Source organism: Leguminivora glycinivorella, chromosome 13 (genome assembly GCF_023078275.1).
Source record: "Leguminivora glycinivorella isolate SPB_JAAS2020 chromosome 13, LegGlyc_1.1, whole genome shotgun sequence".
Classification (NCBI taxonomy): domain Eukaryota; kingdom Metazoa; phylum Arthropoda; class Insecta; order Lepidoptera; family Tortricidae; genus Leguminivora; species Leguminivora glycinivorella.
In genome coordinates, this window is record NC_062983.1 from 13672873 (window position 1) to 13698566 (window position 25694).

The following is a 25694-nucleotide window of genomic DNA, read 5'->3' on the forward strand; positions in this document are numbered from 1 at the left end:
GGCGACAAAGTTGCTCGGCGACTTTCGTATTTGTATGAAAAGTTGCGTCGCCTCGTGTGCGCACTTTCATACTAGGCCATGGCCGCGACAAAAAAGTCGCCGGCAACATTACAGTTGCCCGTGTGCGCGGGGCCTAATGATTTTACTGGTTACATTACCCGTTAAATAGCCTGAATAAGTAGAATTTAATTTATCAATCAAAGATCAAAACTTCTCGCGATTTGTTAAATTATGAGAAGAGGCATACAAACATTAACATGTTGGCAATACTTTATTTGTATGCAAGTTTTGGTTTGAATATGTGCATGCTTTACTGTTTTATTTTTTCTTACTCTGTGGTAAAATGAAATGCCATCCACTGTTCGTGTACTTCGTGTGTGTAGCTAGCTTTCGACTGTTCGTGTCATAACAATCTTTGTAAAAATAATTTATTTATTCGAGTATTCGGCTCGTCTGTCCTTTATTTAATATCCTTTATTAAAACTTGCTAATTGTCTTTATCACAATGATGCCCGGAAGGATTGGTAACATGCCCATAGCGGCTGAGAACCCTTTAGGATTGTCTTGGCACGATTCGACTTGGATACCTTCCCTGAACCCATCAAATATTATGGACTATTTTTCGGAAAGGTCTAATCCATTTTTCGATCGCACGTGTAACAATGAAGTTGTTAAAATGCAGCGGCTTAGCATGGACCAATTGCAGTAAGTGTTATTCAGGGAAATCTAAAATTTTACTAGTCTTGGCTATATTACAGTTGGTTGTTTCATAAAACTTTATTTTTACAGGTCTATGACTGGGTTGGAGTATATGCTTCTACATGTTCAGGACCCAATATTATATGTTATCCGGAAACAACATAGACACAGTCCAAATCATGTAATACCTCTTGCTGATTACTACATCATTGCTGGCATTGTTTATCAAGCTCCTGATCTCGCCAGTGTACTTAATTCGAGATTGGTAAGATATCAAACAAATTCAAAACTTAGTTTATATACTACTACTACTTTTGACCCCTCAAGTTTAGTTACCTGAAAAAAATAACACATGTAAAAAAACTCAATTTGGGTTGTAACAATTTAGTATCACACATATGTTACTAATACTATAGAGAAATTGGTTTTTCAACAGCTTGGATATTGTAATAAAAATGATTGCAAACTTATATAATAATATTTTTTATTACAATATAACATGATAATTAATAAACAAAGTTAAGAACAAATTAAATTACTTTCATAGAAAATATTTTAACTTCGTGGGCGCCACGAGCCTTCGGAAATGTCATATACTTAGAAATTTCGACCCTTGCTTTCGTGGACCGATAGCCGAGTGGTTCTGGCATTCGCCCGGTAAGCGGAGTACGCTGGTTCGATTCCAGCTCGGAGCAATGGAGGCTTTGGTCACTTTTTCTTTGTATATGACATTTATTTAATGTTTTAAAGTGGATTAAACTAGATACAAAAATACTTGCTATAATTTTGCATATTTCAGTATAGAAGTGATACCTATATATCCCTCTAGCTTGTTGTTTAATTTTATACTCATTTTTGTTTTGACACAGCTGTCTGCTGTCCATCACCTTCAATGTTCCTTTGAAGAAACTATGTCTTACTCAAGATACCATCCCAGTAAAGGATACTGGTGGGATTTTAAAGCAAATAAACCAGGTTAGTTTAAAAAATACCATATTAAAATAAAGGTACATCTCTTTTAAAGATATAAGAAGTTCATATGAAGTTTCTGTCTTGTTTTTTGTTTGTAGGTCTGAGCCCCTTCAATGCTGGTTCATCTGCATCCAAAGAAACAACAACAACTCCCAAAGAAGAGCCATCAACAGTATTCCAACGGCAGCGAGTGGACATGCTATTAGCAGAACTTGTGCGGCAATTCCCATTACCTGTGGCCCAAGTAGCTCATAATCAGGTAATCATACTAATTGCAGCTTGTAAATAAAAACAATAATAAGGTGCATAATTAAGTCTCTCAGTTCTCTTTGTGAATAATCTGACTATATCAGTAATCTACTATGTGTATAATTTTTATTTTGAAAAAATTATTTTAGACAAATGGAGTAAAGACTGAAAATACAAATGACAAAGACAAGCCATCAGAGACAAACAATGTCAATAACATTAGCATAAAGCAAGAGCCTGTTGACCCGAGTGGATCAGACATGACAAATGGGGCCATCCAAGGGCATGTGGACATTAAACAGGAAATCAAGCAGGAGAACATGAAACCACCACCAGAAAAGAAGCCCAGAGTGTGAATGTGTTCTTTTGTAAAACTGAACTGGTTAATAAAGAGAACCAAAAATATGGTCAAGTGCTACTTTCATAGACCAACAACATAACAGAAATAATATTAATTGTAAGCATGTAAATGAAATTAGCATTTTGGTTTATGTATCTTTATTACTTAAATAGAGATCATTTTTTTCTTTTTGTGTATTGTATAAATTGACGATGTTCTCCTGTGCTACTGACCCAGTTATACACATTTGGCAATTTATCCGTCTTGGATCTTCCAAAGTTGTCATGGGTAGTTCATTTTTGTATTGGGCTCTGAAATCAAAGAATCATGTTACAATGTTTCAATTATACCTATGTTATCCATACTAATATTATAAATGGGAAAGTGTGTGTGTGTCTGTTTGTTTGTCCGTCTTTCATGGCCAAATGGAGCGACGACTTGACGTGATTTGTTAAGTGGAGATACTTGAAGGGATGGAGAGTGACATAGGCTACTTTTTGTCTCTTTCTAACGCGTGCGAAGCCGCGGGCAAGAGCTAGTTGAGTATAATTTGATTACTAACAGTGTTTCATTAAATCCCAACTCCATGCCAAACTTGAAACCCTGTTCATATCCGGTGTTAAAACTAGTTTGAAATGCGGCATTCTGTCCGTCAGCTCCACCATCCATATACCCAAGCTGAAAGTTAGAAACGCAGTATGTTAATTTGTTAAAAATGTAAGAATTATTTTACTTTGATCAGAAAACTTATATGCATACTTTGTTAATTGGTTCTAGAGCTCTGGCTCTTGTTTTTGCTGATATATTCGCACTTTCGTCAGCCATTATATTCGAGTATTTTTATTTTTTAATTACAAACAAACAACCTATATTTTTCCGTGACATAGGTGTATCGCATTTTTTTAAAGGTTTTTTATTAAGCTCGAACTAGACGCTTTTATACTAGTCTTGAACAGCTCCTTCAAAATAATTATTGAATAGAAAAATACTGCTCTTCTCGGGAGTTTTGGCTTAAAAAACAAGCATCCAGGCAATTAAATTAGAAAAAAATACTCAGGTGTTGCCATAATGTCGTAATTAGATGAATTTAAGGAATTCTCGTTATATTTTTTATAATTTTATTCTTCCCTTTACAAATATGCTTTTTGTTATAAATCAAATGTGACACAGCTATGTCAACTATAGAAGGAACAAATAAAGCAAACGTTATGTGAGGTCGATGCAACTTGTCACTTCTTTCCCATAATATCATATTCTTATCGAAGAATATGATACTAGGAAATCCCTATTTACACAATGTGGAAATATATAATTGTCACGCTGGTATTACTAATTTGACAGACGTCAGTTCCGTGTTGTGGTCTTTGGTGTTGTTTAATTTTGCTCGCTGTTTATTTATTAATTTGTTTTAAATTTTTATAAATCGATATTAGAGTATTGGTTGATTTATTTATTTACAATAAGAACTATGAGTATGAAACCTATGAAAGTTGAGCTATACAACGCTATTGTAGCAGATTTTAATAGGCTCACATCGTATGGACGTAAAGCTGAGAATGAATTAAAGAAGAAATACAAAAAGTTTGTAGCCATTACCATATTAGCGTATTTAACAATGTACTAGCTATTAGCTCTCTTTTAATATATTTCATTATTAGTGCTTGATCATACTGAGAACATGTTTTTTCATTTTTTTATGTGGTTTTGAAATTACCATGGGATTTTTTTCAGTTTACCACCAGCTACACTAGGCAGCATTATATCACTGTTGGTACAGAGATCAATGAAACAAAGCTACAGAAAGTCTCCATCAATATCCAGTAGATATTATGAACTCTATGAAGGATTAATGAGAGACAAATCTGCTAAAGATGGTGTTATTTTACAGTAAATGTTGTTTGTTTATACCTAAATAATAATATATTTATTTTGCGATAAGTTAAACATGCTGCTCATTTATCATAGATTTGTTTTACAATAATTTTGTATTATCTTTTAAGGCTCTCGGACAATCAAGGGATAAGTCCAGCGCTGTTTGCAAGGTCTCTCCTGCAAAATGTTTACTCTGACTCTTCCATGGTCAAGAAGTGCTTTAAAGATACCACATTGATTGAAGACAAGGAACTAGCATATCAAGTATTCCTGGTAAAATTTACTGCCTTAATCATTTACTCATGTTATTGCAAATTTTAACCCCCTTATTCATAAACATACTCTAAAGTTATCAAGCTGATAAAGTTGGTTTTCCTTTTCTATCACACCAATATGTTGGAAAGGGCCAACAAACTTTATTGGCTTGATAACTTTTAGAGTATGTTTGTGAAAAAGGGGGTAAATGTTTATAGTATATTTTTGCCTAAGAGTGTAAATTTCGTAACTATTTTATTTATATGTAGAATAATAAATACCAAATATGGAATAAGAAGGTGTTCACTGACATAATATAAAATAGATGTATCATTCAATATTATACTACATAATTTATTAGAAAAATATGAAATTTGCAATATGTTTACAGGGCACCATGAATGATAACCAGTATGGCCCATATGCAGATTTAATAAAACAGTAAGTATAGTTACTATAGATTTCTTAAAATTACTAGCTGCCCTTTAATAGACTTCTTTATAACACTTGTCACGCTGATCTTAACTTGTTTGTGTACATTTTATTTTTTATATTTTCAGGTCAATTGGACTAGAATATGAGTTACGACTAGAGAAAGAGTTAAGATTGATGAATATAACATTTTCAGATGAAAATGTATTGAGGTCTCGTGGTTATGATAAGACCCCGGATTTTAAACTTGATGTACCCATAGCAGTGGATGGCTTTATTGTTCATTGGGTAGAGAGTAAAGCTTTATTTGGTGATGAAGAAAACCATTCTGGATATTTAAAAGATCAATTAATGGCTTATTGGAACAGATTTGGTCCAGGTTTAGTAATCTATTGGTTCGGTTATTTAGAAACACTGGAGTCCACACCAGAAGTAAATCAAATGTTTATTCTAAGAACTAATTTCCCCAAAAAAGAAAGCATTACTCAGTACAAGATGGACATTGATATGTAATACTTTTTAGAAATGGTAATTAATTGTAAGAAAATACATTTTGACTGCGAAAATAAATTATTTCGTTGTGACACTGGCTTTTATTCTTTAACTTATATTAACGGTATTGCAGGCGTTCATGGGCTGTGGAAACTGCATACAATCAGGCAAATCGTCCGCTAGTTGGTGAACTGACGTGGTCTTAACAGAAAACAAGTGTTTGCGCCGTGTGCAAGAGCCGTGTTTATTGTTTCTTAACACTGCGTCGTTTTTAACAGTATCTCGAATAGCACAGAATTATGTCAGTGACACCTTAATTAAATGTCATTCTCATTCTGTGAATACCAAAGGTGAATACTGTCACAGCTGATTAGTGCCGACGACGCGGTATAGCGTGTTTTTAAAATTTTAGCATTTAAAATGAGTACTAATAAATCAGAAGAAGCTATTAAAGAAAAGATATTGAATGCGGCTAAGAAAAATCCTAAAGGTATATCAGATAAAGACATTAAAGCCGCCGTGCCGGAGCTGTCCTCTGGGGAACTAGTAGCCGCTATCAACTCACTATTGCAGCAAGGCTGTTTTGATTTATTCAATCAATGCGGATCTCTTATTTATAGGTAGTCTATTATTTGTATTCCTAAGTAATTTAAAAATGAATGCAACTTAAAAAAATCAACATGCCTTGATCGTAATTTTATTTACTCCTATTTTTGTTACAGGTTAAAAGCTCAAACTAGTAAAACAGCCGTCAAAGGTGCAGACAATGAGGAGAAAGTAGTTTATAACCTGATAGAAGAAGCTGGTAATAAGGGAATATGGATTCGTGACATCAGAGTTCGTTCTAACCTCGCCAATACACAGCTCACTAAAGTACTGAAGAGTCTGGAGAGCAAAAAAGTTATTAAGGCAGTGAAATGTGTCAACGTAAGTTCATAAATTAGAGTTTTAAGTGGAGTGAGTGATGGCTGATGGTTAATAAACTACCAAATCAATGGTCCTATTCTTGTTTTGTTGGCTGAAGCCCAAGTTAGAATGGATGCCACCCACACATGGAATGTCAGTAATTACCACTTTTATATGTAATACATAATTTTCCTGTAGTTTTAAAATTTTTTGTTTGTTCTTTCAGGCTTCAAAAAAGAAAGTGTACATGTTGTATAATTTAGAACCAGATCGGTCTATATCAGGAGGAGCATGGTATCAGGATCAAGATTTTGAGTCAGAATTTGTGGATATATTGAATCGCCAGTGCCTTAGATTTTTGCAGCAAAGAGCTGACAAAATCAAGAACAATGTTCGAGGGCCCATTGTTGGCAGAACTCAGTCTTACGCTACTGGTGCAGAAGTCCACAAATACATAACTGACTTAGGAATTAGTAATGTAAGTATTTGAGTTCTTTTCAAGCTATTTATATGATTTATTTTAACTTTAAGTTGTTATTTATAGAATGGGTTATAAAAATAAACTTTAGATTGTACAACCACACAATAATTTATTATGTTATTTATAACTCTTTGTTCACTTGCTTAGAGATAAATAACTTATCATTTCAGGTTACCCTAGATGTTGAAGATGTGGTCACAATTTTGAACACACTAGTATATGATGGAAAGGCAGAAAGCAGTGTGTACCCGGACGGCAGCAAGGTGTTTCGTGCCATTGAATCCCTCCTACCTCCCCCGGGGCTGGTGCAAGTGCCCTGTGGAGTGTGCCCTCTCATACACAAGTGCTATTCCAAAGGACTTATCACTCCACAGGACTGTACTTATATGAATGAATGGCTAGAATAATAAATATATAAGAATAATATATATGTTTGTGTTATTGTATTGCACCTGTACAGTTTAAAACAGGGATCAATGGCTCTTTACTAATGAGTTTAACCTACAATCTTGTTATCTAATTATTGCTTACTTTACTGGACATACCTATTTGTTAATCTACAGTAATAACCTGTTTTTCACATAATCTACATCATGTATTGTATAGGTTAATTGCATCATGCAAATGCATAAAATGTAAGGAGTCAAAAAACAAAGACAATATTATAGGATACAATTTATTTACACTGTTATCTAATAATTTAATATTGATAGATGTTTACAAGTCATACTTTGTAAACTCAGACCTAGAGTGGTAACAAACACTGAAACACTACACTACTCAGCAAGTATTAGGCGTGCACTAATCTCATTACTTAGCCAATTTAATGTCTGTTCTTAGTAACATTATTTTAATTTTAGTACTAATGTGTAAAGTACATGTTTTTTGCACACAAGTAGACAAGTACTAGTTACTATGCCTATAGACCTATAGTTTCGTTTTCAAAATGTTTAAATCTTCAAGTACCTGATAACTCCCAGTTTAATATCTCTGTGTCAACACTTCCATAGTCAAAAGTTTCGCACAAATGCAGAACACTGGTTGGCAGTATAGATTAAAAGCAATTATATAAAAATTGAAAAACTTCAAGCTTGATGAATTTCCAAGAAAAGTGCAGCAAAATAAACTGCCAATATAGTAAAACCAACTTACATAATACAATGGGTTATTTCATAACCATAACAAACTAACTTTCCCTAATTTTTACAAATGTGCATATTGTGCATACACATTAAAACAAGCTCTTAAAGTTATTTTCAATGTTGTAGAGTGCTTCTGAAAGTACAGCATTATCACGTTTCTGTGACTGTATTTTTTTTTCTTCATGTTTTTTTTCCTCTTCCCTTCTGCTATGAGGAAATATTGAACTAAAAACATCCATTTGGATGTAATTCAATGATTGAAGGATAAGTCCTTTGTCAGGGTATGGTGTGGAGAGAAGTTGGGCTTCGTGTCTGATCATTTTATCACATTCCTGTGATCTCGCTGGTGGCTGTTCATTGGCGGGGGGTTGCATTGGGGTGCCTTTAGGGGATTTTTGACCAGCTGGGGGTTTGGGAGGGGAACTCTTAGAAGTAGTCAATTCTTCAAGTTCCTTCAGTGATTTGGTTATGTCTCTGACGTCTGGAGGAGGTGCTTCTATCTTCTTGCCACCTTTAAGAGAATATAGTATTTTAGTTCTTAAAACACATCTTTTAACAGATTTTATTGATTACTTAACAAAATAATAATACTAGACTAGATCAGGTGACTGGTACTTACTGACTGAATGAATGAGGCGCTCCATTTCCCTAATCTGTGTTTCTTGTTGCTGGACTGCAAAGTACAAGTCTGTGATTGTATTGGTTATATGTTTCAGCTCATCGATTCTAGCTTGTTCTTTCGCTGCCTCTTTTTTGCTTTGTCTATAAACAACAAAATCAACAATTTTTATTGATAATTTCCAAGATTTACATCAATCTTAAAATAAACCTCATTGATGCAAGTATATTGAAATATTTATAGTGATAATTACCTGCCATATTCCACAATAAGCAGGCTAGCACCAATAACAAAGATGACTGATTCACCCAGCAGGTTGGCACCCAGCTCAATGGCCATTTCCTGGCTCAGCACAGGTATGTTTACAGGTCTACCCAAATTTAGGATCCACATCTTAGCCTTCACCTCGCACCAATTGTAGACTGAACAAATCAATAATCAACATCAAGATACAATATTTTATTACAATATTAAAATGCTCATTAAACATATACTTACACTGGGCAGGAGGCATACAAACATAGGTCCTAAAAAAAGGACTATTTTTGGCTCGTTCTTTACACGCATTAGCGATGGGTTTGCTGATCTGCTTTATTAGTAACACTGACAATTTGGCAATGGGAAACGCTCCAACAACCATTGTCGCCTATAAATTAGTGACTACAATAACACAGCAAATACTACTATTGATATTCTAGCCCTACAAGGGGAAACTGAACAAGCGATTACATGTATCAATTAAATTTTGCAATTTTTCTGCTATTCGGAGAACATCGCATTCGTTCATACATAATCTGACATTTACTATAAGTTGTCAATGTCAGTGTCAATAGATATAGCAGACTAATCGAGAAAATATCATTAATCAGCTGATTTCATCATGTCTCAAATAGTCCTTGTCTACCAAAGAGTGTGCCTCAAACGAAACGAATGTCGTTTGACCATCGTTTGACAGTTAAAAAAGAAAATAGCTGTAAACAAACAATGAATGGAAGTTCAGTTAGGAATTAAATCGCTAAAATATATCATGAGACGATTACCTATTAGGAAAATCGCAATTTTATTGGGTTTTAGTTTTACACTAATTTATTTATATTCTTGGATTAGTAATGATAATGTGAAGAACTTTATCAATAGACCTCGAGGTACCGCGAGCACAAAATTATTAACGTTGTAAGTAACCATTTAAAATATTTTTTTACATTCTCACGTTTTGTGGATGGCACTATATATAATTTGTTCTTTTTCTAGAAGACCTCAGAGTACTTTACCTCAGAAGACTGCCATAAACAGGATCGTTTTGTCGTTCGTCGTGTGTGACTCGAGATTCAACGAATCGCTGAATGTCGTCAAATCCGTGTTATTGTTTACTAAGACTCCCGTGCACTTCGTCATCTTCACAGACGACAATCTTAAATCTAAATTCAATGAAACTCTTAGCAACTGGAGAGTATTGACTGAATACCAGCTGGATTTTGAGCTGCACAGCATTAACTTTCCTGAAGAACATGTTGATGATTGGATGAACTTATTCAGCAAATGTGCTGCGCAACGATTATTCATACCGGTAATAAGTTACACTTACTACATATACCCAGGGCTACATCCTGCAAATTGAAAGTTCCCTTATAAACCTCTATGTGACCTGAAATCTTGCTTCCTATTTCGTCTCTTACAAAGAATCATGTTTACCTCTCTGATCATATAATATAGAAGGTATTAGTATTATAAATTTAATTGAATCGTTGTCTGACGTACCTGCAAAACAAGCCATCATGAGCTTACCGTGGGACTCAGTCAATCTGTGTAAGAATGTCCTATAATATTTATTAATATTTTTTATTTATTTAATTTTCCAGAAATTAATCAGCCACATAGATGCCATGATCTATGTAGACACAGATACCCTGTTCCTGGGTGCCGCTGACGAGCTGTGGCACAAGTTCTCCCTGTTCAACATCTCCCAAATATCTGCCATGGCGCTGGAGAATGACAACCCCAATGTGTCTTGGTATCCTAGATTTGCAAAGCATCCATTTTATGGGAAATATGGTGAGTGTAAAATGACAGATGACTTTTCTTATTCTCCTAAGGGGGTCTCCTATTGTTGCACTTGGCATGCAGTTTTCAGATAAGTTGCAGTTGGGTTGCAGTCTATTTGCATTGGCCTTTAGGTTTATGGTCCTTCATATGGTACTTATTAAGTTTGATGGAAATGTTTTGGTTAGAGTTGATTAGACTTTGTGTATTAAGTTTCATTAGCAAATATCCTACTTGTATGTTGTTTGGCTACGCCTTAGTAGGTTAATATAGACTGTAGTTTGATAAATTTAATACATCAATGCTAATATAGTTTGCATGTACCAAATTGTGGCTGATGCTGGCTATGCATAAGCTAAATATATAATTCAATATAATTTTATCTAGCATTCATTCCATTTAAATGAATGTGTAATTCCATGTAACAGAGTAATGTAAGTGACCAATTATTTGCATGTTTCTTTTTTATAGTGCAGATTTAAATATCAGTATGTCTGAGGATCAAAAGTAAGCATATCTAGAGACATATTAAGACTTTAATTTATATCATAAATAAATAAAGCAATGAAATGGTCACTTACATTACAGTTACATGGAACTGCCTGATTCAACTTGTCCAATGTAAACTTTACTAGATCTTCTTTTATGTGTCTTTTCAGGTCTAAACTCGGGTGTGATGTTAATGAACCTCACAAGAATGAGGGACTTTGGTTGGGTGGACTATGTCACCCCAATCATGCTGAAATGGAAGTTGTATATACCATGGGGTGATCAGGTAATTGTTTACACAACAATACAAAGGAGAGAAAATTATTTATTTTTAGCTAAATGTGACTGTTAGTGAACAGTCTGGTAATATTGTATGAAGTAGTAGCACATCACACTGAAATGGAAGCTGAACAGAAAATACAGTTAAATATTTCCTAGCAGGAAAATACACACTTAGAGAAAGATTATATTCTGGGCAATAAACTTAAGCACAGAAATTACCTTTTCGAAAATAACTCTTGTTGTGAATCCTAGATCCTAGATGATGAAAGTTGTACCATCTTGTACCATCAGTGAAGTGCCCATTTCATTTAATCAGTGTCCAATCAATGTCCTATAATATTTATTTATTTAATCTACAAGGTGACTTCAAAGTATGACTAGTATTTTACAACTTTCTCTGAGCAACTTTGGATGGGAACCCCAAATTTGCAAAAAATATTGGGAGTCCCATACTAAATTTAGCTTCATATTCAACCAAATTGTATGAAGTTGAAGATCAACTAGTGAACTTGAGAAATCAAAATGCATTCTAACTATTCAAGTTACCTTATAGCTTGAATATCCTCCTTATCTCTATTCCCAGGATATAATAAACGTGATATTCCACTACCACCCGCGTGCCGTGCTGGAGCTGTCCTGCCGCTACAACTACCGCACAGACCAGTGCATGTACGGCGACGCGTGCGACGACGCGACCGCTGACGGCGTGTTCCTTCTGCATGGCAGCAGGAAAGCCTTCCACTCGCATAAGCAGCCTGCTTTTGAGGTATTTTATGAGAGACGGTATTATATCTGACTTCTGCCTTGCTAGGGTTTTTGATGGTTGCTTAAGTTTTCTGTAAGTCTATCAGTAGTCGTAAAGTTCACTTCTTAGCATAAAAACACAAAACGAACAAACAGCCCTTCCATCCTGAACTCTGATGTATAATGGGAATACCTACTTTACTAAGTATTTTGTTTTTTACTTTTTACACATTCACTCCGTAGCATTTTACGTCTTAGAGTATGACTACCAACAGAAAATCCGCGAAGCAGATTGGTTCCTGACACTCAATGTGTTAAAATCGACACGACAAATCGCTATAGGAACAAAGTCTGCAACTTGAGGTTGAGCTACGTCCCTTCCCTACACGTTGATGGACCTTCTAAAAATTTACTCTTTTTCACAACCAATTAATTTTACAGGCAGTATACCGCGCCATCGACGAGTGGTCAGTCGGCGTGGATCCCTCCGGCTTGCCGGCCGTCCTCGACCGCTATTTCACGGAGGCGCCGGCCTCTCTCTGCGGCAACCTCAAGGACGCCTTCCTGAAGGTCCCTACGGCTACAATAGCTAAGCTGCATAGGAAACCTGACAGGTATCTAGATACTTTGTAGACTTTGTAGTATATGGTCCTTTAAGGCATTGTCAGTTAGCTCCGACCTTCCCGATTTGCCAGCGTTACTTCCATGGGGGTCATTACCTCCCCTGGAGTCTAGGTTGGCCATACAAATAGACCACGTGACCCCCACCCTGGGGCCTGGGCACGAAGCTAGATCCACCTTTGCGTACTTCATCGTTACTTCACTGAGGCACCGGCCTCGTTATGGGGCAACCTCAAGAACGCATTTTCAAGGCAACTCAATACCTAAACTGCATAGGAAAGAGAGGTATAGATATAGACACCTGGTAGTGAACTCGACCATCGAAAAATAGTCAATCGACTCCAATTTGCCAGGTCTGGGTTAAAGTTTTCTGTCCTATTAAAAATTTATATCATTGTGTTATCGTTTGTACGCAGTGTGGCAGACAATTCTGTTTTAATACCGAACTTGTTTATGTAATTCAGCACTTTGTTTTATTTCCACAGGTAGCCACTTCATCTTACGAAGTCAAAGAACGAAGGGACCATGACAAAGAAGTTATTATTAACGAGTCTGAGGTAAAGTTGGAAAATGATCTTTTAAAGTTATCATTAATTCAGTTTTAATTTTAAAATGCTGGATCGAATCCGGAACCGTGCCTTTAAAGAATAGTGCTTACAAAGTTACAACGAATTATGTATTTTGTCTGTCATAATTTACCATTGCATAGACTTGCCTTATTGCGTTATATTAATATTATTCTAATAATATAATGACGTCTGTATTGTTCCGAATCGGTCAGCTATTACGGAATAAAATACAGGTAGGTATAATAATTTATTATGATAGTTTCCCATGAACCACTTGACACGAATGTCGCTAATGTATTATACTTAAACGAATAAGATTTATAGTATTTAAAATGTTGCCTTAATAACGTAGTATTATGTTTAATTATAATTAAATACACTCATTGTTGTTACCAAGAGACCAACTGTCATATTATTACTGTATTTATTAGTTTAAATTCTAGTGTCAGCCGAACCCGAAAAATTTATAATAATAATGTAGTAACATGTGCAAAGAACATACTAAACCGGTTTTATTGCGCTTAATCTTATATAGCATGACATATACCGCTCTCGGCGATAAGATCATAGTCTATTAATTATTCGTTGATGACGCACTGCTTACATTAACTACATTAAAACTTGTTCAATTTTTTCCATTCTAAGAAAAAAATGTGTGTTCATTTATTACGAGTACCTCTATAAATACACGGTGTAACCTGAGGAAACCGAATAATTTTAACAGCGTATTCCTCATCATATTAGAAGAGTAAAATGTCATATAAACTTTTCTGGATTTCGCCTACTTTCGAAGGTATAAGCATTTAAAAAAATAACAATTACTTATTATTTGCCGTCATTGTACATAATCTAACTATTCTCGTTGATAGAATATATCAAAAAGTAACTAGTGACTCGTTGTAAAAAAAGTAGATTTAAAAAAAAGAGTATTTTTTTATTTTAAGTTTATTTACGAATAACATTTACATTTTATGTGAAAATACAAAAAAAAAACAAAAAAAAAATACACAAAAAAATTGTTTTTCGAAATTTGCTTGACGTCATATAACATTTTATCTTTCCTATCTATCACTTTTTGCCCTCGGAAATCTTTCAGTTTCCTCAGATACACCGTGTAAAATACAGGTTGTAACAAAAATCCCGGAATCAAACCACGATACAAATTACGCCCGTAAACGAATCACCAGCCTTTTTGTTACAACCTGTGTGTCGTGTAAAAATTTGACGCAACCGCGAACATTTTCTGAGTATAAGGGTCAAATACCATCAATCATTTAGAAAGACTGATAACAATACTCAGTAGTGAACTATCAAACTTCATATAGTTCATATATAAAAGTTGGTACCTACATACACCACAAGTATTGCTTTCTAAGCGACGTATAACTGCATATCCTTAAGTGGTAGGCATATACATATACCTGTCTTCTCCTCATTTGCCTTGAAATAAAATTTACAGAACTGTGTAGCGGTAACAGGCGGTTTGGACCCTATATCAGTGATGCGCAATTTCTGATGGTCATCGAAATATCTGGTTAACGGGCCTAATAATTTCGATCAGCCAACAACCTTTTGTTAGCTTTTGTTCTTAGAAAAAAAATACGACAGAAACGCTAACTACCTAATTAACATTATACGTGAATTGATTTTGTTTTGAAAGTGGTTCTGATAAAAAAGTTTCACATATTTTAATTGTTTGCTTAAAGTCGTATTTGTCGCAAATGTTTGCTAATGCCCGTGGTTTGTATTCAGTAGACTCCCTAATCCTTCGGACCCAATGTAGAAAATTCAAAAAAAATTAACCCTTCGTCTGTGTTTGATAAGGATCCTAACATTAGGCGTTGGACTTTAAAATAATATATCAAAGTTAATTGTTTTATGACAATTTTTTGACAAACACAGATGAAGGGTAAGAGAACACACATTTTCACTGGAGTTACTGCGTTATTCATGAACGATTTAGGTATAGAGGTACATTGACTTATGTATTTGTGAGAAAGGGACAAAACCCAATTTGACTTATTGAGACCCGTAAGTTTTTATGAATAAGGCGTTTAGGACATAACTAACGTCTTCTGACGATGGATGCGATGGACGAGAGGAAGTAAACACAATTTACCCGCGCAGACCATTCCTATCTTTGCCGCTAATCTTAATAGCTACCTTCACTACTTTGTCATCGTGACATAGTAGCTACCGTACAAACGTTACGAGGCTGCAAGGTGCTGAGTGAGACAGACCGTGCGAGAAATGCCGGTAGGTAGGTACTTAAATTCGGAGTTACCAAGCCAAAACCAGATTAAACTACCATTTATTAGAGGGCTCGGTTAACCCAACGGAAGTCATGCTGATAGCATTAAAGAAATTGACACATAATATTAAAGCCTAGACCTAGTATAATAGGACACATAACAGCGAGTTTTTTTTTCCAAATCTTAAATTCAGAATAATTTTAATTGTGGAAAATTTGTGATTTAGGTAAGACTTTTCTTATTCGAAAAGTAAATGCCACTTTTTGCTCGAGATGAAACAGCATAAAATACATAGGTCTCTATTAAATAATATGTAACTCCACAATTTCGGTCATTTATTCATAAAACACAGATTATAAAACAAATACACCTTAAATTAAACACAAACACACACAAATCAGTCCTTATATCTAAAATTTCCCTTATAAACTAAACTACAAAATAAAATCCCCCAAATCCGATCCCTGCGGAAGAGTGCCCATAATGCTGGCCACATTTCCCCGCTGGATGGCAATGCCAATCCTCTGTCCCAGGAATGAACCAGCCCTAGGATCCCTGGTGGTGTCAAGGAGCCTTTTCTTTAATTCCTTGAAGAAATTTCGCGCATCCTGACACCAAGGCCCTAAAGTTTCCACTGCAAACGCCGCAAATACGTGGTTACTTAAAAGACCAGCATATTTGCGGCGCTTCAGTGCTTCAGCCGTTGCCGCTGCCCCGCCCGGCCTTAAAGAAGTAGAGGCCAAATGGGACGGCGCCAAGGTATCCACGCAGGTTGCATCCCAAATGAGCGGCCGTCCCATTCGCCAGGGAATAAGGGTCATTCCGTCGGGTCTCTTCCCGTCATCACGCACGAGACCGGGTGGCTCCAAAACGGACGGCACGCCAACGCTGACCAGAGCCCGGCGAATAACATCATTAAGGCTGGCGTGGCGCGAAAACCGACCGGCACTCTTCCGGCACGAAAGACCGTGATACCCCCGACTGTCAACCTCAACTCCGCAAGGACAGCGGTGAGGAACAACCAACTCAGCTCCTAAGCGGAGGCCGACCGCCAAACGTAGGGAGTTGTTATCCAAAAGTGTAGCGCAGTTGCTGGAGGGATACGCCTGAAGCCAATACCCTGACTCCTTTTCGGAAGTAGCCAGGAGACGGGCTTTCTCCTCCCTAGAGGTGGCAGAGTTAAGCAGAGACACTTGGACCTGGAGACAGAGAGGTTCATCCCACGCCCTCTGAACGTGTAACTCGGAAGGCAACTCCACGTTAGGGCACGCCACACGCCAAGCATTTACCGCATCCGACAGGTACGCCACCTCAAAGTCAGGTATTGACGGAGAGAGTATCTTTCCAACGAGGGATAGCGTACCATTGACGGATGACAGAAAAGCAGGCAACGCAACACAAGAAACGCTCCTTAAACCCAGACCGCCGTAACGGATCGGTAAAGTCGCCTGCCGGAACTGTCTATCGTCGAGCTTAATATTGAAAATCTTTTGTACCACAACATGTATAGTGCTGTCGATCGCCTGGCACAAATTTAAATGTCTAAAAAAAGGACTGCACCTCATTGCATAAGTCAGCTTTGGGACAAAAAGGCAGAAACGAATGATAAAAAAGGCCATGTGGGCGTTAATTTTGAGTAGGCGGTGTCTGAATGCTCAGAGAAACGAAGCATTTGGCCATCAACAAAGTCGGGGATTGCCTCGTCAAACACTGGGGCTCCAAGAAGCTGAAATGAGCTTTTTGACATCAACTTTATTCCCGGACAACCAACCTCAAACTCCCTGACTATTTCCGACTTGTTTGGGTGGTCGGGACTTATGTAGAGCTCACATTTGCTTGTATTCAACTCCAGGCCAATCTCAGCAAACTTTACGATTAAGGACCGTAGGTCTCCCAAAACAGATCCTGCCTCCCCACCCAAGGTACCGTCATCCAAATACCAACAATTAAATTTTGAATTAAGCGCCGAAATTATTGGATGAATCGCGAGGCTGAAGATAGCCGGCCCCATCGGATCTCCCTGCTGACAGCCCACTGCGGAGGGAATATTGTGAGGACCATACATCAGATCAGAGGGGTACCTATAGGTCTCTATTTAATGTAAATGTAACTACCTAATCCAACATTTCCGATACTACGTCAGTCGTTTCAAGTGTAGCAAGTGTAGCAACCCATTGGTGAGGTTAGGGAACATACCCAAACTACGTGACCATATTTGACTTACAAGATAATAATATTGTCTTCGGTTACCGCGATAGTTACTCATGAAATAAAACTATGGAAACGGATTATGTCACGTCCAAGATAATGTTGAGTGGACCCTGAAAGCTGAAAGTATACAAGGTGCTCGCGAGGAACCCGCATAACTTGAACCACGCGTTTCTGAGGACAAAAGAAAGAAAAAATGTTATATGAATTTTAAAATTTTTCGCAAATTTTTTTTTTTTTTTTTTACTTTTTTGGACGTATTTTCACATATAAAGTAATTTTTATCCATGAAGTTGGCAATTAAAATGAGTTCCTTAATTTATTTTTCTAAAAACCAAATTTTTTGGAAGTTTTTCTTGTCACATTTTGACATCTATCAATGACTACTGTGAGACTATGCTCCACAACTGCGCATCAGCGCCGTTAAGAAGACCTTTTCTGAGTAACAATACGGAAATGTTTTTTTTTTAATTGGCAATAACTCTGAAACTAGACGAAATCTAGAAAAGTTTATATGACATTTTAGTCTTAAAATGTGACAAAGAATATGCCGTTAAAGTTATATGGGTTCCTCGCGAGCACCTTGTATATTGACAGCCAATAATATTTATTTGTTTACTTGCACATCACATCACGAATGATGTAAAGGTTAACTGGTTATTCCTAGGTCTTAATTAGTTAGCTACTCTAATAAAACTGGGCACTAACGGGGCAGTTAATGTGTCATAGTAAAAAGTCCGTAAAACAACCATAAAGATGGAAGATAGCGTGCTTGATGACGGTACATTATTATTGTACAGTGGCTAGTTAATAAGCATCTATAATTATTTATTTATTTATTTATTTTAAAACATATTTCAATGACATTACAGATAAATCCAATGCGTCATGAAACTTAAATAATAAAAAAACCGGCCAAGTGCGAGTCGGACTCGCCCACCGAGGGTTCCGTACCTACAAAACTATTAGGTACTTTTACGTTACTCACATAAGTCTAAAGACTGGGCTAGGCTAGAAGTATAGGTTCTCTAATGAGCATAATTGTGTTTAGCGCCACCTCTCGACGAATTCGCGAACTAATTAGCACAGCTTGCGTGAGGTCTTTTATAATGTTAACCAAATTCAACATTTTTTATTTTATTTTAAAGTAGGTGTTTTATGTAAAATTTCGTAGCTATAAATTTTAACACCTTTATTCATAAACGTACACTAAAGTTATCCAGCCGATAAAGTTCGTTTGTCCCTTTCTATCACACCAATACGTCGGAAAGGGACAACCGAACTTTGTCGGCTTGATAACTTAGTGTACGTTTATGAATGACGGGGTGAGTATTACCGTACTGTAAAAATGTAATGTATACGGATTAATGAATTTAATATAGATAGGTAATTATTGATATGTGGCAAAACGAAGGAAATTGTTTACACCTTCGCAATAAGTATCTAATGATATTTTTTTAATTTACCATGTTACTTCACGTACCTACTTAGGTACTTATTTTAAAAACTCTAAAAATGTCTATTGAGTTTCTGTCGCAGACCACCATGTGGCTTCTGCATATTCTGCGCTGTGATAGAGTTGCCATAGTAGGTATGTATATATTGTATAATAGGCAATAAGAGGCAAAAAACATATTGTGCTAAAATATTTAAAATACCTACAGTCATTTCCGAAACGTGTGAATTCACGTCAATACTTTCTTTTATCAGTATTACACGGAGTAGGTAAACGTTTCGTGGCAGCGGCAGCGCACACTGCAGAGAGCGCACGTGGACACCGGCGCGGCGCCACAGAATATATAATAGCACAAGTAAAGAAGGCCCACTGCTTTGATGTTTCCGAAATGCCGCCTTTTTAAATACCTACAACATTTTTACAAAGAAACGAGCCGCACGTGCGCGGCGTCCGGTGATAGGGTTACCAATGGATCCAAACGAATTAATACTCACATTAAATGTTATATTATTATATTCAAGTCTTGAGTACTTTCTAGGTATATACGCTGTATTTATATATTTTTGTTCAAGGTTCCAACATCACAAGCCTTATTGAACTTTTCCGTGGGACTTAATCAGTAGTAGATCTGTATAAGAATATCTTTTGGTATTTATTTTATTCAACATGTCTATTTAATTAAGTATTATTAGCCATTCCACCCGCGGACATCGCTTAAAAAACCTCGCGACGTAAAGTAACAATAGAAAGTGCGAACGTGCATTCCGTGAGAATGTGTGCCACCCCTGAGTAGGCCGCGAACTCGCGGCCACAGCTCGCGGCCGCCAGGATATACTTGTAGCGCGGCGATAGGATAGCGGAGTGAGCCGCCCCTGGCAGCGCCAGCGGACGCGTCTGTGTGCGTGAGCTAGGTATGCATACAACTACAACTGCTGTAGGCACCGCCCCCCCCCCTCAGCGCGTCCTCTGCGGCGCGGCGATAATCACCTAGCCCTAAGGCTCTGGTTTTTCTGGCCCGTCACACGTGCCCGGCGGCGTTTGGATGTGAGCCGCATGTACCGCTGTGCCACACGCTGTCGGTCGCGGGTGCGTGCCACGCACTGCGTGGGTTTTCTGACCCTTGGTCACCCGTCGTCGGCGACGGAACTCAGAAGCTCTGGTAGACTGATTTTTGAACTGTTGTGTTGTGCTCTGATCAAAATGAATGCAAAAATACTTACATTGTAATTCTTAGAGGAAGAAGATTATACGCGACTTAATCCGTCCATATAAATATTAATATTACCCAAAAAAAGAGACAGTCAAACGATATTTTTGTATGAAACCGGCAAAAAGAAAGTGAAATTTTTAACTTGGTACTCAACTCAAACACTTGCATTGTAGTAAAGAAAAAATTACATCATATATTCGATTAAGTATATCGAAAACAGTTCACAGAAGTACAATTCATCCATTGAATTACTATGTACTAACATACTAGAAATTACACCCCAAACAAAGTCTGTGCTCTGGCCGGCAGCGCGCGGCGCATGCGTGGGGAGGTACCGTGTCATAGAGTAAGACTTGACCAATGACCACCTAGACGCGACACTCTTAGTGTAGACCTTTTTTTATACTTTTTGTAAAATACTAACCCCCTTATTCATAAACGCACACTAAAGTTATCAAGCCGATAAAGTTCGTTTGTCCCTTTTCGGCGTATTGGTGTGATAGAAAGGGACAAACGAACTTTATCGGCTTGATAACTTTAGTGAACGTTTATGAATAAGGGGGTAAGTAGTTTAATTTTAGCACTATCATACATTGTGCTATGTTTAAGTTCTACTAAGTGAAACAAAAATACATTATTGATTTTTTCATATACCTATTTTAATTGCCCTTGAAGAAAATCATAGGTTATTATTGTATGAAAATATCGATTAGAACTCGTGTTAGAACTGTGTAGTATTCATAAGTATAACGTGAAATAAATTTAACATTTCTCTTTTATATATTACAAACAGAATATAATCACAATTACTATACTTCATTACCTACATGTCAAGTCTGTGCGATTATGATGCGATTAATCTATGATTTCGTTCAACAAAATGGCAGCGATAGCTTCGCGTTTGAGGAGCGCGTCCCTTCATTGAAATAATTACTTAAATAAAGATCGATTAACATAGCGTGTATACTAACCGATGAAATGTGACACGTCAGTTTTATTCGATTTTCTCGTATGGCTTAAACAGCATCTTGTTGCGCAGGAAGGCATTTTTACATTTTATTTGTGTGCAGGCAGAAACATAAGTCCAATGGACTTATGTTTGTAGCGCAAACGTTTTGCTCGCAGTGTCCTCTCTAGTATTACCTCAATGAGTTCATCATTATCTTTAGTGAAGTCAGTCATTTTCCATATCAAGACGCCACCCGCCGTCCGTTGCTATTGTACAAAACGAATACAGACCGTCGCGTGCGGCGTGTGACCTTCGCCCGTCGAACCACCCGCCGCCGGCGACGTTTCAAAGAAACCACCCTCAAACATTTCCGAACAAAACATTCGAACGTCGTCAGTCGCGGACCCGCGTAAAAAACCACAACACATTCTATGAACATTGGTCAAGTGCGAGTCGGTTTTCGACTTTTCCATACAAAGAACTCATGAGCGCCTGAACGATTGTGATGGCAAAGTTAACTTTTCGCACTTTCAAGACTTTACGTATATATCTCGGAAACGATAAGAGATAGAGCAAAATGGACTTCAGATTTGGCACAAATTCTATGTTTTCGTCAACAGAGACCTTTTTTTGGACCGATTTGAACAAAATTTTGCTCAGTCCACTTACAAACGGTCTTAAGCGCCTCCTTTTTAGTAGAAACTTAAGTCATTTTGGCAAATGAAAAAAAAAATTGAACAATTTCTAAAAAGAAAAAGACAGAAATGAATTTCTTTCTACCTGTCCATCACGCTTACAAAATTTTAAGACGTTTAGTACTGCTTGCAGCGTCAGTGAGTGAAAATCTTAATTTGAGTTTTTTTCTCGTAAGTCCGACTTACGCTTGACTGTAGATTTCTAATAGGTTTTCCTGTAATCTACAGGTAGAGGGCTATCTCGTGTATTTTTTTGAAAATTTTACGCTAAGTAGTTTCGGAGATAAGGGGGGAATGGTCATTTTTTGTCTATTTTCTTAAATTACTTCTAAAGTACCAAAATAAAAAATTAAAAAAAAATATATTTCAAATGCTCATAAAATGCTCTTTCATTTGATATATAACACAATATAGTTTTAATAACTTTGATTTTTAATTTTCAAGTTTACCCCCCAAAAGTGACCCCTATGATTAAATTTCATTTAATTAAATTACATGTCCGTCTTTGGGCCACAGGTTTACATATGTGTACCAAATTTCAAGTAAATCGGCCCAGTAGTTTCGGAGAAATCGGCTGTAACAGAGGGACAGACAGACACACGAGTGATCCTATAAGGGTTCCGTTTTTCCTCTTTGAGGTACGGAACCCTAAAAAACAGTAAGTAAATAAGAACATGAAGAAAAACAAACAATAAAAGTTTACAACTAAACAATTGATTTGGGCGATGACGTAACAGCGTGGCTCCGTTGCGTCGTTTGCCCCGGTGTAGGATTCGGCAGGTTGCCCCGGAACCGCCGAAAAACCACACCTTTCGGCCAGAAGTCTGCGCTCGCGATGGTGTCCTGCAGCGGCCGCGGCACGCGCACAACGAACGAACTGAAGTGCACGTAGTGACGCGACTGCAGCTGTTGCACCCTCAGCGTGTAGCCAGTCTTCCGGCGAACGTAGTCCACCACCTCGGCTGCCACGGCGGAGTAGTGCAGGCGGGACACATACAGCGCCCTACTGGGTGTTGCGACCCGTAGACCAGAATTAACCGGCTCTGCAGTGCCACACACAGTCTTTCGAGGCGCCCTACGTGTCTTGTTTTTTCTTTCCACCAGTGTGAATCCCTCCAATCCAGTGTGAATCTATAATTATATCTTCTTAGTCGCTATTTTTTGTAACACTGGTTTCACATAAGGCAAACGTCTTTAAAATATATTTACAAGCTAGGAGCTCCTTCATTAGTCAATGCCTCATTGTACCTTAGGTATCACACACTCACAGTTACTATCTCTTCAATAAAGTTCTTCAAGCATTTTTAGTAGGTATAATATAATAGGTATATATTTTAGAAAATAATAACATTGATCCTAGAGGCAGACACTTACCCTTCTGTTGAGTCCCAAACTTTTAGTTAGTTTCTAGTATTTTAGTGGTTAGCTGAGGTTTTTAAATTACACTGACATGTCAGCTCATAGATACAGAGGTCTGTAGCTTGCTAGCTTGAACGTTATTATTTGCCCCCACAATTCGACTACCTAACAAGTCAGGGGAAACATGTCCTTTAGAAACCCTACGATCCAAGATCGCGTGTTTTAAAGTGGGCTTTTGCGTTACGGGCCTTATGGGCTTATGCCCAAGATTATGATATAAATACCAGCAGTAATATTGCATCAACTTTATTTTTCTAGTCTACCTTCCCCAGTCCCCACCAATATTAGTAATTCGTGCGGTTGCGTCAAATACGACCATGTAAAATGTGAAACAGTATTTTATAATTAAAGTGACTATACGAGTAGATGTAGATATTAATGAATGAGTTTATCATAATAAGATCAAGAACCAAGATCTTAATTCATAACAATAAAGTCAAATCACATATTTGTATTAGTTAAGTCTTTGCATATACTTCTGATTAAATGGTTATGTTATAGTATTATTAGCATCCTATCTGCCTCACTATTTATTACTTGATATTTTTTACCTTTATTTTAATAAAGAAATATTTGAAAATAAACAAAGATTATCATTTTAACAGTTCGAGAGCAAGTCGAAATAAAATACTCATGTGCCCCTTAGTGCCATCGACTCGCCAGACAAAATAAACACCACATTTATATTAATAAAATTCATTGTTTTTGTGAACGATCACGATCCGCTTAGTATTCGGATGCTGTCGATACATGCGGGAGTGCGTCACACTGCTATTATGTATTCCCATCGCCAAAGAGGCGAACGTCCAGAAAATCTAAAGTGTACTATCCAATATATGGATACGTCTGGAGGTCCCAGCTTCTCAAGTCTTTCTGACCATTCGACTCATCAGAGAAACGCAAGTTTCGGAATACTTAAGCGTGGCGGAGCACCGTCGACGACAAAAAGACCACGACCGAGATCTAATCTCGACCGAACTGGTTCCTCATGGCGACTCACCTTGCACCCGTTCGCAGCTTTACGGTCATAATAAGTCGTTATTATAAAATCATTGCTTGAGGTCAGTTGCATAATAAGACAGCATAATGGTACAAAGAATAAACAAAAAACCGGCCAAGAGCGTGTCGGGCCACGCTCAGTGTAGGGTTCCGTAGTTTTTCGTATTTTTCTCAAAAACTACTGAACCTATCAAGTTCAAAACAATTTTCCTAGAAAGTCTTTACAAAGTTCTACTTTGGTGATTTTTTTCATATTTTTTAAACATATGGTTCAAAAGTTAGAGGGGGGGGACGCACTTTTTTTCCTTTAAGAGCGATTATTTCCGAAACTATTAATATTATCAAAAAATGATTTTAGTAAACCCTTATTCATTTTTAAATACCTATCCAACAATATATCACACGTTGGGGTTGGAATGAAAAAAAATATCAGCCCCCACTTTGCATGTAGGGGGGGTACCCTAATAAAACATTTTTTCCCATTTTTTATTTTTGCACTTTGTTGGCGTGATTGATATACATATTGGTACCAAATTTCAGCTTTCTAGTGCTTACGGTTACTGAGATTATCCGCGGACGGACGGACGGACGGACGGACGGACAGACAGACATGGCGAAACTATAAGGGTTCCTAGTTGACTACGGAACCCTAATAAAAGATAACATCAGCGGTACGTTTACTAGATATGTCTAGCTAGTATACCTACACTTCTTTTCATCATCATCATTTCAGCCATTACTACTGCTGAGCATAGGCCTCCCTTCGTGTACGCCACGTTCCCGGTCCTGGGCTAATCTCATCCAGAAGTGGCCCGCAGTTTTTCGAATGTCGTCCACACTTCGTTAGCCTGTCAAATGTATTGGTTGTTGTTGGGAACACTTGTTGCTATGGATTCTTTCGAGGTTTGAGAAGATTCAAAGAAAGATACCTGGTTCTAGTGAAAGGTTCTGGTACCTGCTGTGAACCAGGGACCTGTTCCAGAGAAAGGAACCGACTGTCTTAACAGTGTTTGTGACATACGTAATACATGTTACCTATACGTAAGACTCGTAAGAGATTCGGACGTTTTCGGACGAGCATCGACACTGATTTTCATGGGATCCTATTTATTTCACAATCTTTTAACCAGGTATTCGAACCCTGGATTGGATCATAAAAACTTATTGTACTATAAATAATGTCTTGGAAATTATTTATAGCTTGGACTTTATTAATAGATCCTCTAATGGATTCTGAATTCCAGGTTTTATGTGATTAGTACTTATGTACGTTAGAATAAATTTAAATAATAACACAAGATA

General features: G+C 37.1%; 6 protein-coding genes across 7 annotated transcripts; 4 read left to right on the forward strand and 2 right to left on the reverse strand.

Moving 5' to 3' along the window:
- The first annotated feature begins 393 nt into the window (after positions 1-393).
- Positions 394-2449, forward strand: LOC125232528 (mediator of RNA polymerase II transcription subunit 6). The gene is made up of 5 exons (XM_048138234.1): positions 394-705; positions 790-964; positions 1569-1674; positions 1770-1930; positions 2070-2449. Exons 1-5 carry the CDS (start codon positions 506-508, stop codon positions 2274-2276), a joined length of 849 nt encoding a protein of 282 aa, XP_047994191.1. The 5' UTR covers positions 394-505; the 3' UTR covers positions 2277-2449.
- LOC125232530 lies at positions 2402-3217 on the reverse strand. The gene is made up of 3 exons (XM_048138236.1): positions 3020-3217; positions 2823-2938; positions 2402-2571 (listed from the first exon to the last, which is right to left on the reverse strand). The coding sequence occupies exons 1-3, from the start codon at positions 3083-3085 to the stop codon at positions 2409-2411; spliced, it is 345 nt and encodes a 114-aa protein (XP_047994193.1). The 5' UTR covers positions 3086-3217; the 3' UTR covers positions 2402-2408.
- Positions 3218-3606: 389 nt separating this feature from the next.
- On the forward strand, positions 3607-5403 carry LOC125232529 (CDAN1-interacting nuclease 1). Its single transcript, XM_048138235.1, has 5 exons — positions 3607-3841; positions 3992-4147; positions 4261-4405; positions 4779-4828; positions 4948-5403. Exons 1-5 carry the CDS (start codon positions 3729-3731, stop codon positions 5330-5332), a joined length of 849 nt encoding a protein of 282 aa, XP_047994192.1. The 5' UTR covers positions 3607-3728; the 3' UTR covers positions 5333-5403.
- Positions 5404-5675: 272 nt separating this feature from the next.
- LOC125232494 (probable DNA-directed RNA polymerase III subunit RPC6) lies at positions 5676-7129 on the forward strand. Its single transcript, XM_048138183.1, has 4 exons — positions 5676-5931; positions 6034-6238; positions 6444-6695; positions 6869-7129. Exons 1-4 carry the CDS (start codon positions 5732-5734, stop codon positions 7103-7105), a joined length of 894 nt encoding a protein of 297 aa, XP_047994140.1. The 5' UTR covers positions 5676-5731; the 3' UTR covers positions 7106-7129.
- Positions 7130-7360: 231 nt separating this feature from the next.
- On the reverse strand, positions 7361-9248 carry LOC125232495 (putative OPA3-like protein CG13603). Its single transcript, XM_048138184.1, has 4 exons — positions 8958-9248; positions 8713-8881; positions 8460-8602; positions 7361-8351 (listed from the first exon to the last, which is right to left on the reverse strand). Exons 1-4 carry the CDS (start codon positions 9097-9099, stop codon positions 7930-7932), a joined length of 876 nt encoding a protein of 291 aa, XP_047994141.1. The 5' UTR covers positions 9100-9248; the 3' UTR covers positions 7361-7929.
- Positions 9249-9393: 145 nt separating this feature from the next.
- LOC125232906 (glucoside xylosyltransferase 1) lies at positions 9394-17753 on the forward strand. 2 transcript variants are annotated; one of them, XM_048138741.1, is made up of 9 exons: positions 9394-9632; positions 9714-10026; positions 10319-10511; positions 11159-11274; positions 11854-12036; positions 12456-12628; positions 13121-13192; positions 14664-15751; positions 17544-17753. In XM_048138741.1, the coding sequence occupies exons 1-7, from the start codon at positions 9448-9450 to the stop codon at positions 13122-13124; spliced, it is 1167 nt and encodes a 388-aa protein (XP_047994698.1). In that variant the 5' UTR covers positions 9394-9447; the 3' UTR covers positions 13125-13192; positions 14664-15751; positions 17544-17753. The 2 variants fall into 2 exon arrangements, with proteins under 2 accessions (XP_047994698.1, XP_047994697.1); XM_048138740.1 differs by having other exon boundaries at positions 9395-9632; positions 9711-10026.
- Positions 17754-25694: the final 7941 nt, after the last annotated feature.